At 40.5% G+C, this 19,082-nt stretch overlaps 1 protein-coding gene across 1 annotated transcript in view; it reads left to right on the forward strand.

Moving 5' to 3' along the window:
- The window catches only part of dagla (diacylglycerol lipase, alpha), a 38,697-nt gene extending 20,370 nt beyond the window's left edge, over positions 1-18,327 (forward strand). The window contains exons 9-20 of the mRNA XM_073463793.1: positions 487-611; positions 940-1,090; positions 3,014-3,097; positions 3,934-4,011; positions 4,279-4,359; positions 4,610-4,752; positions 7,414-7,482; positions 7,575-7,647; positions 8,039-8,247; positions 9,417-9,543; positions 13,874-14,040; positions 14,811-18,327. Of these exons, the coding sequence (XP_073319894.1) occupies positions 487-611; positions 940-1,090; positions 3,014-3,097; positions 3,934-4,011; positions 4,279-4,359; positions 4,610-4,752; positions 7,414-7,482; positions 7,575-7,647; positions 8,039-8,247; positions 9,417-9,543; positions 13,874-14,040; positions 14,811-15,879 (2,376 nt within the window). The 3' untranslated portion in view covers positions 15,880-18,327. The remainder of the gene's footprint in view (positions 1-486; positions 612-939; positions 1,091-3,013; positions 3,098-3,933; positions 4,012-4,278; positions 4,360-4,609; positions 4,753-7,413; positions 7,483-7,574; positions 7,648-8,038; positions 8,248-9,416; positions 9,544-13,873; positions 14,041-14,810) is intronic.
- The last annotated feature ends 755 nt before the right edge of the window (positions 18,328-19,082 follow it).

A 19,082-nucleotide genomic window follows, 5' to 3' on the forward strand; every position in this document is an offset into this window, starting at 1 on the left:
GAGTTTCAGTCCTTGTGATAAATGGCCAAAATCAAGGTTGTGATATTGCATGCTAAATCAAACAAACAGTGGACTCCTTTGACAGTTAAAAGGTTTAGAATTCAGGTAAACAATGAAATGCTCTGAATCTTATTTTTTCTTATCATTTTAATTGCTTTAAGTCTGGTAAATGATAGCAAACAATACGCCAGGAGAGGGTTTACTTGTAGCTGACAAAATTTAATAAGGACATCATTATTTTTCTAAAAAAGAACATCAATTGTGTTTGGCACCATACAAAGCAGTTTTGTGTAAATTTCACACCATACAAACAAAACAATAGTAGTGAACTAGAGCCACCAGTTGATCTGATGAGAGCTGATGATGTATTCATCCAAACAGATATCTCCAGATTTGAGTTTCTCAGGACTTCTGAATGTGTTGTTACTCCTATTCCTCAGTTGTTCTGACACTCGTGTCCGTCTGTCTGCCTTTCTTTTCTCCCAGGGCGAGATGAACATGTACAAGGATGTGTGTTATTACATGCTCTTTGCCTTGGCTGCATACGGTTGGCCCATGTACCTAATGAGGAAGCCTGCCTGTGGGCTGTGCCGCCTCGCCAGCTCCTGTCCGTAAGCACTCAAACACTCGCCCGCACAGTTTTGATCTACCTGGCTTCTGTGTCTCTTGAGCCTCTTCAGTGCGGATCAGATTTCACATGCGTCAACACTTGCCAAGTGGTAATCCACAGAGACAATACCACTCTAGTTAGTCTCACTCACTGACACTGGCAAAAATCGAATTAATCACATACTCTTATTCAGATTTCGTGCATTGCGATACTAGATTACATCTCTTACCTGTTTACTGTTTTGCTCTAACATTTGCTTTTTTACATAAAAATCAGCATTTTATCTGATTTTTGTCTGTGTGTTCTCCTGTTTTCCTCTCCCTTCCCAGCTGTACATCAGTGTCTGGCTCTCGGTTGTCTCAGACTGTGACAGTGGAGGAGGACAACTGTTGCGGCTGTAATGTCCTGGCCATACGCAGACACTTCCTGGATAGGGAACTCAAGCAGGTCCACATTGTCTACACTTCCTGCCACGATGCTGTGAGTAATCCGACAACCAGCTAATGAGCCGTCAGAAGAGTTTTGGCTTTACTTCCTGAATAAGACAAAGGATGGGTTGTGTGGAGGAGTCTGAGGAACAGTGTCAGGACTTTTTTAAATTGTTAATGCATATTACCTTTCATACAATACAGCCTTTTCTAACCCTGTCTCTTCCCCATTCTATGACTGAAAACCCGACAATAATCCTGTCAAACCAACTTCCCTTAACGCAGGGCTGTGGTGCAGTGCTGCACATCCACAAACTAGAAGCCAGTGGTTTTATTTTGTCATTTCTATTTTATTTTATCTGTTTTGGTAACACCTTATTCACCAGATTATTTGCTGAGAAATGGGTTGCTGAGTTGCTGCGTCCACATCCTCGGCAGTACGTCAAGTTTGTTCTCAGTAGGTGTCAGACTCCGCCAAGGCTGTTCGTGATAGTCATGGACAGAATCTTAAGGTGTAGCTGAAGAGGAGAAATGGTTCACTTCTGCTTCAAACATATAATTCAGTATTGCTGACTTTTGTTGCATTGTCATATTGGTTCTTTATTCTTTTGTTGGAACCCCATTAGCTTCCACAAAATGGTTGCTAGTCTTCTGAAGTCCATGCAAAAACAACAATTTATGATCACACAGTATCAATAATACCAGAGGTGGGAAGTAACACTCACAAATACTTTGTTACTGTGCTTACATTGATTTTTCAGGTATCTTTACTTTATTTAAGTATTTATTTTTCGGACAACTTTGTACTTTTACTCCCTACATTTGAACATAAGTTAAGTACCTGTGCTTTCTACACCTTACATTTGCAAAGCAGTCTTGTTACTTTAGTTTCAATGCATTTGACAGAAATTATCTATTATTTTTATTTTGCGTCATTGCAGGCTGCTATGCCAACATCACAATACTGATTTTAACCTGAATACGGACAGCAGACGTAGAAAGACGAAACAACCCAAAAGATCTAACAAGATGGAAACAGACAGAGGGAGACTCAAATGCCGAGAAAAGGCGTGGTAATGTCTCCTATCTGCAGAGACCCTGCAGCCCTCTGCCTGGATTTTCTTATTTTCTAAATTTTTTGCTGTGCTAAGTTGGTATGCTTTACCAACCCAAAATGTTGGTATTTGACATCTTGGCAATGAGACTCAGCAATCAACTATCCTTCTGGTGTGTCTACAAACCGCTCGGACAAATCCTATGATTCTACTTTTAAGTTTTTCAATAGTCTTTGAATTATATTAATGTGACGCGCAGTTAGCACAGAAATGTCCGGTCGAAATGACCTTCAGAGGGATACTTTTTACTTTTATACTTTGAGTACATTTCAGAACCTGTACGTTCTTAGTTTTAATTGAGTAAAGACGTTGAAACAATACTTTTTTTTCCCCACAAACATTTTCATTCACTTTTTGATTTCACTTCCTGGTGAGTCTTTTTTTTTATACCTGCGTGATTTAATGTATCCTTACCTCGACATTCCCTTGTCCACTTTTGTTGTAAACCTGTATCTAGTAAAGCTGCTGCCATCCCCATGTTAAGGCAATTAAGTCGGTGTGTAAAAATGGGGAACTGGTTGGCATGATGGTCAAAAGTGGCTGAAAATGTAGCTTCCTTAGTTAAAGAAACAGTTTGAACAACTGTTTTGCTACAAAGTATGCATAGCATTCACACCAGCACTTGAGCCACATGATGAATTGTAAAGCGGAGAACTTCTCAGTGAGGTTAGCGCTGAGTTTCCATCTATAAATTTCTCTCATGGAGTGACTTATACAGCGGCGTACTGTGCCAAGTGGAGAAAGGTTTGACGTCAAATACTTAAGAAGTGGAAGTGGAACTATGATGCACACGTATTTGTCTTCTCTTCACTGTTCCTCTAACTCTCTCACCACCATTCACTCTCCGCTCCTCCACACAGGTTTACGAGACTCCTTTTTTTGTGGCAGTGGATCATGCGAAAAAGAAGGTTGTCATCAGTATCAGAGGGACCCTATCGCCAAAGGTGAATTTTAACTTTCTGATCTTGTGTTCGCAGCAATTTTTCTCCCTCTTAACATTAGCTGACCCTTTTCCCTTCAGTACCTCACAACACCAACACCTCCAGAGCAGGTGAAGTTATCATAGTTTAATGCAGTGTACTCAAACTCCTACACCCTTCAGGCATAGAGCAGAAACATGACTGTCCACTTCTAGAAATAAATGTCCTCTCTATTTTTTTACATAAGCATTTGAGAAGTTTGTGTAGTGGTTTGAGAACTAGATCAAACCAACCATGCCATTTTAACAAAGGGAAAACGTCTTATAAGAGGAAAATTAATTCTCATCCCATTGACTGCTGATGTTTAGCTACCAACTCGACAAACTATGCAGTTTATCAACGTAGCCAATCAGAATGCAGCTTCTGTACATGCGATGTTACGAATAGAGTACACATTTTAAAGAAGCATTTGCAAATGTTTGAATATATAAATCTAAGACACTACCTCATGTGGTAGTGGAGTATTTCACAAATACTTTGTGAAATGTATACACCATCTCTAGCTCTTGGTACAGCACTTCAGGTCTAGTAAATACAATATAACAATCAAATTTGCAATGGAGATGATAAATGTTATGTTTAATTCCTGTGCCTGATCTGTCCACATTTGAAAATGACAATTATTATGACAAAATATTATTTATTTCTTGGACAATATATTGTTCAAAGAAAAAGGTTATTACGACTGGCCGAACTGCTTCACTGTAATTGTTGTGCATATGACAGTAAAACACTTTTTCTGCTTTAATGCTGCCTTTTGTGGATTTTTCTTTAAAAAAACTGTCTCGTGTGTGTGTCAGGACGCCTTGACTGATCTGACAGGGGATTCTGAACGTTTGCCTGTAGAGGAGCAGCATGGGACCTGGCTCGGCCATAAGGTCAGAGATTACTGTTTAAAACCTCTCACTATATGATACACACAGTATGCCCCACTTAGATTTTCCTTTTAGGTTTCTTTGTTCTACATAGTGCAGGTTCAACAAGTAACATTATCCCAGACTCCAAAGGTCATTTCACTTGTTAACAGAAGAGTAATTGTTATGGGTATTTTAATAAGAGATTAATGACACAGACTTCCTGTCCATATTTCTTTCCCTGTTGCCATCCTTCTCTCCACTGACTTCTCTTTCTTTCCACTCTCTCAGGGGATGGTTTACTCAGCAGAATACATTAAGAAGAAACTGGAGCAGGAAATGATCTTGTCACAAGCATTTGGAAGAGACTTGGTAATAGACTCAATATACTTTATAAAGAATGGCGAATAATGAATAATGAAAGTTTTCTGTTCATTTGCACTGTGAATTTGTATAAACACCACTGTAGTACATTACTCAAGGCTGCACTATTCACACTAATCCTACTGTATAAAAATAATTCTACAATTAGCAGTTGAGGCAACATGTTGAAGTGATTATCTTCACTGTGGCGACAAAGTTGTGCTGTTGCGAGTGAAATGACTCTGGCTGTCTCTCACAGAACAAGGGCACCATGCACTATGGGCTGGTGATAGTCGGGCACTCTCTCGGTGCAGGCACTGCTGCTATCCTCTCCTTCCTGCTGAGACCTCAGTACCCAACACTTCAATGCTACTCTTACTCCCCACCTGGTGGCCTTCTTAGGTGAGTCAATCTGTGTGTGTTTATACAAAAGACTTTACAGGAGAGCATCAGTCATTTTGTCTAAGTACACTGTGCAGGAAGTTATTAAATACATGTTTGCCACCTTCACTCACAAATCCCATGTTTATGTTTAAGTTTCAGATCAGACTGCAGTCGTGGGTTTACTGTGGTCACCGCTGTTTACTTAAGACCAGAGTCTGTATCTGTTGCTCAGTACACAGCATAGCTAAACCTAAACCAGACTTATATAAATATTTTTGCTCAACAGTGCTGCGCATGTTCAGTTAATCAGAAATGATTAATGATCTAGGGACTAAACACGACAGTGTGAGCAATATGGTGGAGTGTTTTTACTCTCTTCAACCTTGATTTTTTTTTTTTTTTTGACCATATAGAGACAGACAGGCTACAAAGGTAGAAAGAAGTCACCACCAAAATATGCCATAGACTAGTAAACCCTTAAATAATATAATTCATAGTAAGTGAATTGTAATGCTATAATTATGATATAAATGTGTGAACATCCTTGTATGACAAAGCCAACCATAAACAATTTTTTTTTGTCCCATAAAACCATTCTGAAAGGAGCCTATCCTTAAGTGTCACACAGAAATTGTATGCAAATATGTATATGCAGATGTTGTAAAGTAGAAGAGACTCCTGTGTTTCAGACATGTCCCCACAAGCTGTGGAGTGCACTTTCATTTTCCTTTTTTTATTTCTCTAATATAGTTTATTTCTGGTCCAGTGATTCTGAGTTCATTAGCACACTTGAGCACAATCCAACACCCTACCATACAGCTGGCTGCAGTGGTTAGCTGTGTTTCCTATGCAAATCATGCTGGAAGAGAGCCTGTACCAAGAGATAACTAAAATGCTGCAGCGCACCAAGGGCTTAAAATTTGCAACAGCCACCAGCCAAATACTGGTACAATAGCACATATAAGTAGCAGGTAGATTTCCTTCACACACACAAAAAAAAAAACAGCGGTAATCTAGTGAATGGCTATTAATATTTAAACATTCACTAGCCATTTGGCCAGTGGACCAAAAAGTTTATTTGCATCCTAAGTGCACCTTTGATGTTTTCCTTAAAGTTAAGACATTATTATTTGTCAGGATTTGATACAGATACAAGGTGGGTGACAAAATAAAAGAGGTAAAAAAAAAAAGAATTAATCAGTGGAGAAATGTAACAAATTCAGATTAAACAGCGACCTGATATACCCGTGTTCATGTTCTTTCTGGAACAATATAAGTAATGTTGCTCTTTGCTTTAAGACTTAAGGATGAAAACCAGCAAAATACGCATTTAGGTGAAGTTGTCCTTTGTCACACATGTTAAATGTTGTTAAAGGGTCTATTTGAACCCAATTCATGTTTTCCCAAACCTAACCAAGTATTTTTGTTGGGTAAACCTAACCAAACAGCAACAGAAAACTAAAAAGAAACATAAAGTAAGGGAGCTTGGTGTAAAAAGTGATAAGTGAACAGTATAATATGTTCCATTCGTGATACGAAACCCCATTTTGTGGGTGGCCTGTACTCAACCCATGAAGCCACGTAGCTTTGTCAAAAAGTGGACTCCTAATTAGAAATGATGGTCCTGGAGCAACATTAATTATTTTCTAGGATCAACCCCAACACGTGGATATCAGGTAGACTCTCCACCACCATCATCTTTGATGAAAAAATAAGGAAATATCTTTGAATAGTCAGAACAGACTATACTGAAATTAATCATTTTTTCACATGCTATAATCAGGTAACATCCTGGATTGCAGGAACACTATTCTTCTGACAAATCCCCATCCTCATGTGTGTACACACTGCAATGAATGAACATGCTATACTATGATGTTAAGGTATACTCTGGTATCAAAACTTTAATCTTTGGTGATAATAGGCCACATGCTGCGTGTGCTGTAGAAGTGGTACAGTGGCAGCCTCGATTCATCAGACGAGGCAACCTATTTTCAGTCATCAACAGTTAGAGGCCATAAAAGCAGAAGATAAATGCTTCTGTTATTGTGCACCACAATTGCACTGTGCTGGAGCTACCCTTATATATCAATCAAGAGCCATTGCTTACATAGCAAAAGCTTTGATAATGTTTTTTGTGCTCAAGTGCAGTCATTATTCACTGTTTTTGGTTGCCCCATTCAAAAAGCAGCAACGCTTAAACCTGTTTTTCAGGCACCCTTGATCATTTGTTCAAAGTCTGTGAGATCACGCTTGATGCTCTTTTTTAGGTCATCTGTTCACATGCAAATCAGCTGTGGAAATTTAGTTGCTGTTGTTTGCACCTGTTTTTGTTGTGACACAGGCAAATTAGAAGGGATGGTCCACTTCTTCTGCAGGAGCAGGGTTTCAATAATGTTTTTACTGCTTTTGCTTCTGTCCATATTTGTTCAGTATTGTATCTCTTCTTGTGGATATATTTAGTTAAATGTATTATTTGAAGTAGCACAGTCTATCAAATAATTTCTGGTGTCAGTTGGCTTCTGGTTGTTTTGAAGAGCTTTGGATTAAAACAATTACATTTTTTTTAATGTGAGATAGAAATGTGTGCAGAGAACATGGTTTCCTCTCCATTCACACCCTTTAATCTCCCCTCATGTCCTGTTGTCATAATCTGTGTTTTTTCTTTTATTTAACCAGCGAGGATGCCATGGAGTACTCCAAAGAGTTTGTCACATCTGTGGTATTAGGAAAAGACCTGGTACCAAGGTATCTCTTCTACTATATACAGTACACTGTGATTAACTTCACCTTGCTGCAGTAATACCATAACAGACACATCTGCTGCTGCTCTCTCCTAGGCTCGGCCTGTCACAACTGGAGGGTTTCCGACGCCACCTTCTGGAAGTCTTACAGAAAAGTAACAAGCCAAAGGTGACTTAATCTCTTGACACTGTGGATGATGAGTCGGATCGACCCTTTGTACTATCAAAAAGAAAGAAAAGAAATTGACGCAGTATTCCATCAGCTGGCCCTGCCAGTCATATCTCTTGTCTTTTTGCTCATGATTGATTGAATAGTTATTAGGTTCACAACATGTTTGCATTTTCAATCATCAAAATCCACTAGCATCACGCTCCTTTTGCAGTGTCTGATGAGAAGAAACTACAGGCCTCCAAACAGCCTCTCGCAACACTGCAGTTACAGTATCTCTGCTGTAATTAAAACATCATTTAGTTAAACTCTGCTGTTGCAGAATGTATACATATAAAACACACAAGATAGATTTAGATGCATAACTAAACTGCGTTTTTCTTTGCACCAGTGGAGGATCATTGCGGGAGGCACCAAATGCATCCCAAAATCAGAGCTTCCACTCGAGGATGATGATCCTCAGTCTCAGCCAGCAGCGCCCCCAAGTAGTCGCCTATGGCTCCACCCCAGTGACCTCAGCATTGCCCTTTCAGCCTCGACCCCCCTCTACCCTCCTGGCAGGATCATCCACGTGGTGCACAACCATCCTCCAGAGACATGGTGAGGAAATTGATTTGAAAGCTGTGGCTGTTTCTGTTTTGCTGTCTGCTGAAGTGGTTGTGTAACTGATGCGTGGACACAGTTACCTCAAAGCAAATCTTTATGTTTGTTTCACACTTGTGACTTAAAAGAGCTGGCAGCTCAGTGGGAAAAGGCATACACTGAATACTTGGGACAGTGTGGGTTTGTAGTGTTCACGTGGCACTGCCCTCTTCCCTCTGCTGCACTGTCTAATATCTTTTATTTTATAGTCTTCCTGTTTCTTGTACCTGTTTCTTTATACCTGGTGTTTTTAATTTTGTACAGCGTGGGAATATTTTTAGAGAGTTTAGAGATATAAAAATTTTGATCCCGATTCTGTTTGACACTGTTATCAAACATACACATCCTCCATCAGCTGAGCTGTAATCCAAGGCCAGAATACATTTCAAAGATCTTATGACTAACAGATGTATGTCATTCTTAATCTTAAAAAAGATACAGTTGTGAAGCATCTGAAAAAAATGGTATGTTCTTATCTTTATGCTCTCGTCAAGTTGGATAACTGTCTGATTTTAAGTCTGTGTGGCTTCTATAACACAATCTAGCCTCATTAACAAGGCCCGTGCCCCCCACTGTCACTCTTATTTTGCACATTGCAATATCCATCTCTACTGCGACCTTTTTCAAGCAGGAATGTCAAATATTTGCTCTTTCTGCCTTCTTAAATGTGAGGATTTGCATGCTCAGGAAGTTCAAGCAAAATTTGATAAACGTGCTCTTTGGTAGGGAACACATCGAAAAAAGAGAAAATTCCAAAGCACACATCTGGGATAAGCCTTTATGAGTAGCAACCCACGTGTAGCAGCACAAATGGTTGTGTTTAAGAATTTCAGTATGCAATAGCTGTCTAAATAGTGTTTTTTAACCTTTTTTGCCAAAAGAGTGAATTTTTTCTCTTTTTTGAGTAAAGGGTGAAGGTGCAACAATCTGATCAGATTTGAGTCATTTACCATAGTTTACCATATTCAGCTACTGAGTGTTTTGCCCTAATTTTTGAGTCTGGTGTGATAGAACCACATGAACTATACTGTAAATGAGGGAAACTGAGGCAGGCTGTTTCTAAATCAACATGTGTGTTCAATTGTCTTCTACCATGTTTGACAGGCTTTCTCTCTTCCTCTCTGCAGCTGTAGCCAGGAGGAGCCAACCTACTCAGCCCTGTGGGGGGACAACAAGGCCTTCGACGAGGTCATCATATCACCCGCTATGCTTAATGAGCACATGCCCCACATGGTGATGGAGGGCCTAAACAAGGTCTGTTTTATCCGTGTGCATGCTTATGGATTTAATGGGTGTGGGGTTTTTTGAAATGCTGGTGAAATGTTTTTTAAATCTTGTTCCTGATTTCCAACACTGGATAATTGAATTTGATGGATGACGAGTATATGTGAAATGTCTCTATCTATAAAAATCCAGATGCATTCACCAATATTTTTTAACAATTGTTCATAGAGGGGCATACCACCATACCAAAATCACATTTTGTACTGTGTGAAATAGGAACTGATTTAGACGAATGGATTGAAACTGATCCACTTGTTTGAAAAGCTTTCTCTTAAACTAGAAGTGTGATTGTCTAGCCACATGCTGTAATGTAATATATTTATCCATATGTTTTCTTATAGAGAGTTCCAGTTATTATGAGTAATTGAAGGGAAGGGCTGCTGCCAAATATAGAGAAAACTAATTTGAAGATGGCTGATCCATTTATTGTCTCTCTGGCTGTGTTCAGTTAAAAAATATTTTTGAATGATTTGGATTGAATCTGGGTACTGTATCCAGTTAATTTTGCATGTGACCAATCATTAACCTACAACTTACCAAACACCTTTTTGTTTTCTTCATGTTGCTTCAGTTTCTAAGCATGGGAAATGTTCACACCTAGGTGGTTTCGTGGTGTCGTCTGGTCTGGCATTGAGCATCTCTTCAGATAACTGGGTATTAATGTGTATGTTTGCATGTGGCGGATCCACTTTGGGAATTGCACTTGTCTTGTGGATGAAGGGTTAAAGTTGTAAGTTTGTTCCTCTCTGTGTGTATAATGTGTTTGTACTTGGCTTTTGCATTTGTTTGTCCCTGTGTCAGTATGTATCTGGATGGATGTTTAAAGGAGACATGTTATGTTCATTTTCAGGATCATAATTTTATTTTGGGTTACTACTAGAATAGGTTTACATGCTTTAATGATCAAAAAACACATCAGTTTTCTCACACTGTCCAGTGTTGCCGCACTGTATTCCCCCTCTGTCTAAAAAGCTCTGTTTTAGCTCCTATCGCTTTAAGGCACCCCCTCCTGAATATCCAGTCTGCTCTGATTGGTCAGCTCACACATGTCTGACCCAGCACTGCTAACAACAACAGAGCAGCTCTGCTAAATCAATTCTTACGTGTCAAACTAGCTGCCGAGCATAAATTATGCAAATGTGTGACTTAGTGACATAGTGTGCTGTCACAAGGTCACAGAATTAAAGGCGGTACTACCGACGAGGCGTTTAAGGAGCAGTGTTTTCTGTGGGAGAGAGGAGCTTTTGTTGGTGCAGACTGTGACCTTTTTAACTTTCAAGTTATTTTACATGCACAAGAATTTATATAAAACACTGAAAGAAACGGAAAAAATGAGAAAGCATAATAGGTCTTCTTTAAGCTTTATATGAAGCGTCTGTGTATGTGTCAGTGTGCGTTTTTGTCTGCTGTGCCTAGTCTGTAGTATGATACCTCTGGTGTTTCTGCAGGTACTGGAACCATTTTGTCCCCTGTTTGAGCAGGAAAGCTCAGAACCAGAGGAAGTGGAAGTCAATCATCATGCCAGCAGCACCACTATGTTGATAACCTCACAAACCGAATTAAACTCTGATCCTCTTCCCTCTGATTCCTCGGCTCCCACACACAACAACCAGTCTTCCGCCACCTCCCTCACAGAGACGGAGGCTGTCTCTGTGCCTGTGCCTTTGACTGTCGTTGCTTCTCCCTCTCTTTCAGATGCTGGGTCTGATCTTCCTCCTCCTACTCCTCCTCTCTCAGACTCTGCTTCCTCTTCACAGCCGAGCTTGGTGTCCGTCCCCACACTTTCTAACAGTCCCTCCGACCCTCAGCCAGCAGCACTTTCGGTTCACGATGATTCACCACCACAAACCCAGTCAGACCCACCCAACTCTCACTCTTGTGTAGATATGATTGCTGCTCCTCTTTCTGAAATCACATCTGATGATTCTGACAGCACTCCGATAGAAAATCCTCTCAAGATAGTAACATCACATAGCTCGATTCAAGAAGAGCCAAACAGTGATTCTCTTGCATAGACTTTATGAACCTCAGTATTAGTCTTCTGTAAAACTCAGGATAGGGTGTCAGAAAGGCTTTTTTTTTTAAAGACTGGTAATGACATTTAATAAGTCATCATAGAGGAGGAGACGGTGCCACAAAAGACCGGGATGCAAAGCAGCACAACTGGTATAGCACTTGAAGAAAAACTGGAAAAACGTTCTCTCTCGCCATTAAGAATTCCTCCTGGCTTTCTTTCCACTTGCACATAAAGCTGGTGTCTGGATGCAGCAAGTCCAGGCAAGCTCACTGGATGCCATGAAAAGCCATTCCAGAGAATGACGCAAACGAGATAATTAAAAGAATGAGAACAATTGACAAAGCAAGTTAAGGCAACGGATGTGACGTGGTAAATTTCACAGGTTAGAGCTGTATATAACAGACCAGGGACATGCAATCGTGTTAAACTTTAGAGTACAGCAGAGTAGCCTTTTCCAACCCTGCATGATGAGTCCAACCCCACCTGCACTCTTTCTCTCCTTAATGAGATTCATCATTTCCTCATATCAACCCTTCAGTCTTTTCCATCCCTCTCACAGCTATGGTACATTTGGTCAAGTGCTGTGGCATGAACTTGCTAACCCCATTCCTCGAGCTAACAAGTTTTCTTTGTATTCACAAGGTTTCCATGGTAACCTAATTTCTTCCACATTAACTGCTCTTTCTTCCTTCTTGGCTGGGTGTTTCAGTAGCTGCAGCTCTTCTCCTTTTTTATTTTTTTTGCCTTTTTTTGAGAGCACATATTCAGCTTTTCCTCAATTTTGAATCCCTTCAAGGAATTGTCAATTACTCATCAGCAGCAGATGGAGTGGCAAAAGGAACAAATGTGTAAATAAGGAGTACTCTGCTCAGCTCCACTCCGCTGCTGAAAAATTGCTCGGAGATAAATTTCTAATTTCTTCTTATTACTGACTTGGTACAGTGGAGGGCTTTTATTAACGAGACTCTGGAAACTGGAATTGTAATTTTTTTTATGCCTTCCATCGTGCATTTCTTGATGTGCCTTCATAAATTATATATGTCATATGAATCTTTGGCTGTAGGGGTTGCAGTACATTATTGCATAATGCAAAACTCCAAGTATGATTTTTTTTTCTCTCTGGGTGCAGAGTCTGCAGAGCATGGCTCTGTTTTTTAGTTTTTGTGTTTTTTGTGCCTACACCTGCAGGTGAAATGTTTGATATTGTTTGTGCCAAATATCTTCTGTAGTTTATCTCCTGTGTACTTCACACTCACCCATGTAACATCACCATGTTTTCATTTGTGATCCATAACCATCTGCATAACTCCAAACATAAATATGTTTGTTTAATGTCATTTTTAACTTACTGAACATCTGCTCATAAGATTCACAGTCTTTGTTTACATTAATTTCCATTTAATTTTACCATTTTATGTTCCTATGACACATCAGTTGTATGTTTTTATTTGTGTGTTTTTGTGTCCTATTACTGCTCCAGTTGTTTTAATATCATATTGTGCTTCCACCAAGTGTTTTAACTCATTAAAGTTAACCAAATATATGTAATTGTGTGTTGATGTGATTTAGTGTTTGTTCTCCTCACATATTTATTAACACAACTAAAATTAGTGGGTTACATGGTTTTCTTGAATGTTTTTGAAGTTGCACATGCAGTTGGCTTATGCTTTACTATTCCTTATCATACTGTAGGTCCTTGCTCAGGCATTATGACTCCATTGTGGGTGTGATGTCAGTTGGAGTAGGTGTAAGCTCACCTTTAGATTGCACTTACATTTATCTGAACGTCGCTGCGCTTTAATAATAGATGTAATCATATCTGCAGCTGAATATAGATGTAGTGGTTTCTTGGAAAATGTCACTGAAAACCATTATAATTTTACCAGGGGTGATCCAAACGCATAACTAGACATTTGTGCCACTTGACACGAATGTCTTAAGGGTGAAAACTGCGTGTGTTGATGATGCTCTCCAAAACTGTTAATGGCCGGTGGATTAGATATTGATCTCTTGATGTCTATGCATCCAGTTTTTTTGACAACGGAGGAGAAATTTTTTTTTTTTTTTGGTTTGGTATGAAAAATAAGCGACTAATAAGCAAAGTCTGTCGGTTTACTTCAGCAGTAATAGAATTTAAACTAATACAATTTGGATCCATTTTTTTCCCCCATTTAGAACTGAGCTTGTGCATCGTTTCTCTGTTCATCATCCCTGCTTTCTTGTGATCATTGTTCCTCTATTTGTCCAGTCACGTGTCTGTGTATACCTCTGTGCTTGTGACAGGTGCTGGAGAACTACAACAAAGGGAAAACGGCTTTGCTGTCGGCAGCCAAGATCATGGTGAGCCCCACAGAAGTGGACTTGAACCCAGAGTCCATTTTCATGGATGCATCAACAACTTCTCAGCAGCCGACGCCTACAACCCACCACCGCAGGAACAGTAGTGTTCGGTTAGTACACCAGGCACCACTGTGGGTGTGTTGGAGCCTAAAAGAATATATGAAACAAATTGTTTGATCCTCTGTATAGTCAGTTCCCCCTCTAACCTAACATGTAATGGAGCAAACCTCTGCCTTAACTGTAGGGATAATCACGGGGACATGTCTATTTTCTATTTAATTATCTAGTCACAACTAAACAATACGACTGCTACTAACTGCTACTTTATTGTTTTCTCAAAATCATCGTTTCTGTCTGTTCTGTTTGGTTTAAAAAAAACAAGACAAAAACCATTGTTACGGTAAGCAAAGCATGTCGATACTAATTTTGCATTATGTGCTCCCTTCTCTCATGCACGCATGCACGCTGTCTGACCACAGAGCAGTTGCGACGTATGGTAGTATTCAGTTCCCACCTCGCCCTCTCTGGTTTAGCCCCTGTCCAAAGTCAGTGTGAACTCCTGGTAGTGATGGTTGGATTATGATGTTACCTCTCCTGTATTAGATGCTAATACAAGAGCAAAAATGTTACTAGGATTCACTCCTGGCCTCCCAGTCTCACCTTTTGTCAGTTCTTTATTCCATTTATGTTATGTTTTGCTGGTGTTCACCTAGTCTGTCGACTCTAGATATGTTTTAAATACTAACAAGTTCCCATTTCCCTTCTTTAACCCTCCGTAAGTTGTGTTGACCCATTTTTTACGTCTGTCTTGTGTTTTGGATCCCCTCTCCCCTCCTTTCCCTGTCACTACTCTCCAACCCCTTCTTCTACTCTCCTCTAGTTCATGTGCCCAGTCTGAAATATCTCTGGATGGTTTCTCTGAGTGCCCTCCTCCCCCAGTGCCTGTAGTGCTACGTGGAGCACGGGAGCGCCTGGCAGTGGAGCTGAGGGACCGCAAAGCACCACTGGCCGTCATGGAGAGTCTCTCAGACGCCGAGTCGCTCTATAGTCTGGATTCCCGACGCTCCTCTGCTGCGCTAAGGGGTTCGCCAATGCTGAGCAGCCTCCCATTCCCTTTGGATGCCCCCATCCCAGAGGAGAACCCGTCTCTCAGCTCTCGCACTGAACTCCTGGCTGCCGACTGCCTGGCAACACCAGAGCACCTGGGTGAGGTCGGGCCCTTCTTCACCCCAGTGGAATCCAGATCCACCCCGGATTACCCTATGCGGCTGTCTCCCGCCACACCTCGCTACAGTGGACACCATTCCCCAGCTCTGCTAAACCAGAGCGTCCTCAAGCCAGAGGTTAACGCCAACCCAAACATGCTTCCTGATGGGGATCACCAACAGATGCCAGGTGTCTACAGCCCGGGGAGCACTCCCAACGCTCCCCTCAGCCCGCAAGTTGGTACGAGACCAGTGGATGGTGAAAAAGAAGATTGGGAGCTGGAGACAGCAGAGAAACAGTTACCGGCTTCTACTCCTCCACCCCAACTATCCAATGGGAACCCCAGCCAGGCCGTGCTGGAGTTTGCCCAGTACTTAGACTCTCTATTCAGATTGGACGGCAGCAGCTCACCGCCTCTGGAGCTGTCTGATGGGGAGTCCGAGTCGGGCCGGGGCTCCTTTGGGCAGGGTGAGTGTCTCGGAGACGGACAGCAGTTGGATGACAAACAACTTCTGGCCAGAGCAACACTGGAGCCTAACCTCGTCCCCAAACCCCCACGCACTTTTGCTGGATCTGCTGACCCCTCTTCGGGCATCTCTTTGTCCCCATCCTTCCCTCTCTCGTCGTCAGAGGAGCTCAACGACCTTTCCCCCGGTGAGGGAGCCCCGCCAGCCATACACTCCCTACGAACATCTCCCCCTTGCCACTGTCCTGAAGAGAACACACTATCATCTATGGTGTAGTGTGCTTCCCAAGACTCCAGTGGGTCCTTTTGCTCTAAATCGAGAGGTGCGTTCATCCAAATTTTAAAAACATATCACAGTACGTGCATGCGATGGAATGCAGTCACTCATCAGAGATCCAATGACAGAACTCTACGGACCAACTCACAAACTGTTTCCATTCTTCAGGTGTCTCCTCAGAACGCTGTTTATAGCATTTTCACACTATTGCAATGACTAAGAAAAAAAGATACCTCTCTCTGCATGCCAGGGGGCTGTACTGCTTTTGGGTGAATATAATCTAACTGTAGCTTCACAATGCCATTCCAAAACAATGCCGTCTCACCCACATAGGGACGTGTCAGCATTACATCGATTCCCTGACTTAACAAAATCAAAGGGAGAACAGTTAACTGAGCAGGGATACAAAAAACTAACACTGTAGAAGAGGTTAGCGTAGGCACATCATCATCTCGGTTGATGTACTGTACAACTTCCTGCACCCTCAGCAGCTCCAGCTTTTACTTTTTATTTTTTATTTTTAAAAATCAGGAATGTGAAGATGGACATGTTCGTCAATCAGTAGAAGTGAGAAGACATTATGAAATGATCCTCAGGTCTATAAAGAATTGACTTTGAGAAAGAGAGTAAGTGTGTTACATTGGTGAGAATTCATGTGTCTTAAAAATGTAGTGATTGTGACAAAGTTATTACAGACACCTATGGATGTTTTTGAGTCTTTTGGTTACTCTTTATAGTGCATGAAAAAGGTTTTTTTTTTTCCTTTATTTTTAAAGAGAAATTGTCAATAAGCCACATAGATTGACATTTGGATACTCTTGCACATGTCATATTGCTCAATTTACCCCCCTTTGCCAAAAAATTTAATACATTGTATTGCCAAATGTATTTATGAGATGTAATTTTGTATATGTATATGGATATTGCTTTATTTAAACACAAGCTAAGTTCATTATCTCTTTCCCTAGCCATTATGTTGGTTCCCATATAGACTGTTACACAGCAACACCACATAAAAGATGCCATCCTGACCTTAAAACACTGCCATGGCTTTCATTTTTTGAGAACACAACCTCTGTACCTTGGGTTTGAACCAATAATGAACTTGCTAATAGTTGTCCGAGACTCATAACTACTATACCTTTTCTCTTTAGAGAGCTCTTAGCAATGTGCCCAGGTCAAGGTCTGCATGCTTTATGCATTTCAGAGTAGCATGGCTGGTATAGAACAAGTCTTGTCCTGAAATCACAGTAAATAAGCTCTAAACATGTCCAGAATTTATATTATATGTAAAGTCAAACCATTCTGGAGAGGCTTGTTAAATGTCATCAGACAGGTCCAAACTGTATATCCTAAAAGTGTCCCAGGATATCATTTCTGTTGTTCTCAAGGTGCTCTCAGTCATCTTGGACGTCAAGGTGTTTGCTTCCCTTTAATGTGGTTGATCTGGAACATCCCTGAGGTCGGACTGAACAAATATATGGGCTGGAACATTTCGTTAGCCGATTCTAAATACTGTACGTGGCATCCAATCTTCCATATCACTCTGGGTGTTAACAGGTGGCTCACAGTTTGCATTATTTATTACCGTTAATGTTGTTATCACTTTTATTGCTATATTTGATGGTATTATTATCCTTATTGCTCTTGCAACAGATTGGTTTGATGTCAGTGGTTTTTATCTCAGTTTTTTGGGACAGTGTGGCGAACTTTTTAAGACTTTCCCAAATGTAAGGAGTTATATATTTCAGCTTTTTTTCTGTCCGAGTGGAAAAGTATTTGACATTCTGCCATGGCATGGTGACAATATGCTCTTTTTACAAATGTTTCATTAGTGGTGAGGCATGCTGCTGAGTGACAGCCTGCTCACAGTGACCTTTTTGGTGCAGCGCCACCGTCAAGCCCGGAGTCACCATAGTGATCTGCTCACTCTCTATTTGGAATAAGATTTGCTGTGGTTACTCACAGCAGACCGTTCCAGCCAGTTTACAGTCTGACACTGCTCAAACCATGCTGCCAGTCCCAGTAGTCTCACACAAAATACACTAAGGTTGGGCCAGCAATTTCCTACGTTCAGTAGCTTTGCTTGCAGCCGGTCATACACTAAACACTGCTGGAAGAAAAAAAGCACTGTAATACTTTCCACCATGATGTGTACAGCACCATCTTCTATGTGTAATTATTTATGCAGATGTCTAAGAAAAAAATTGGATGAATTCCAATAGAGTCATGTAGAAAACAACTATATAACAATAAGGAGATAATGACTATATTAAAAGATATCAGTATTGACATATAGAAAAAAAATATTTCATCTTAAAGTTATTTATTCAAACTATTGGCAGATTTACAAATTGGTCTATATTGAAAGAGGAATAATTCAACTATGTCTTGTCCATGTTTACCTGGTTTGCTTCCCCTCCTTTCCTGCCCCACAATGAGAATGTATTTACTCCCTCCCCCACACTGCCCTGCCTGTAATGGAATAAACTGCAAACTATGAAAATAACTGAATTTATGTCAGATTTTTTCAGCATGTACTACTGTTTTAATTCCAACAAATTGTTGTTCATGTCAGTTTTTTTGGTTGGCTTGTTTTCCTCACTGCTACTGATTGTTAACATATAGTTTAGTTTGAGAATATTAAAGGATAAGTTAACCCAAAAATTAAAATTCAGGCATTATCTCTTGTTCATGCTGACAGAAAGTTTGGTAAAGTTTCGTAGCCCACAAAACATTTCTGGAGCTTCACTGCAAAAAAGTGTTGCAGCATTCTCTTAAACAACCGAGGTAGATGGGGACTTGTTTTAAAAACACAGCATGGCTCCAATTTCAGTCTCCAGAAGCCTTGAGATCCAAAATTGATTTGATAAGACATTATTCTCACCCTTTTTAAGCTGAAACGTTCACTGTAGCTGCTGAGCTGAAAGCATTAGCGTGCACCCTGTCTAAAGTGGGTGGACAAGCTCAACAAGGCATAGAGGGTGTAGATAATGCCTTTTAAAATCAATTTTGGATTTCGAGCTTCCAGAGATGTGGATTGTGTCAAACAAGCAACATCTTTCAGTTTTTATTTCTGGTTGTTTTTTTGTTTTGTTTTGTTCTTTTCGTCCTCATGTACTTCAGCTGTTTAGGAGAATGCTGTTTTGCTGTGAAGCTCCAGAAATGTTTAGTGAACTATGAAACTTCACCCAACTTCCATC

Source organism: Pagrus major, chromosome 4 (assembly GCF_040436345.1).
Source record: "Pagrus major chromosome 4, Pma_NU_1.0".
Classification (NCBI taxonomy): domain Eukaryota; kingdom Metazoa; phylum Chordata; class Actinopteri; order Spariformes; family Sparidae; genus Pagrus; species Pagrus major.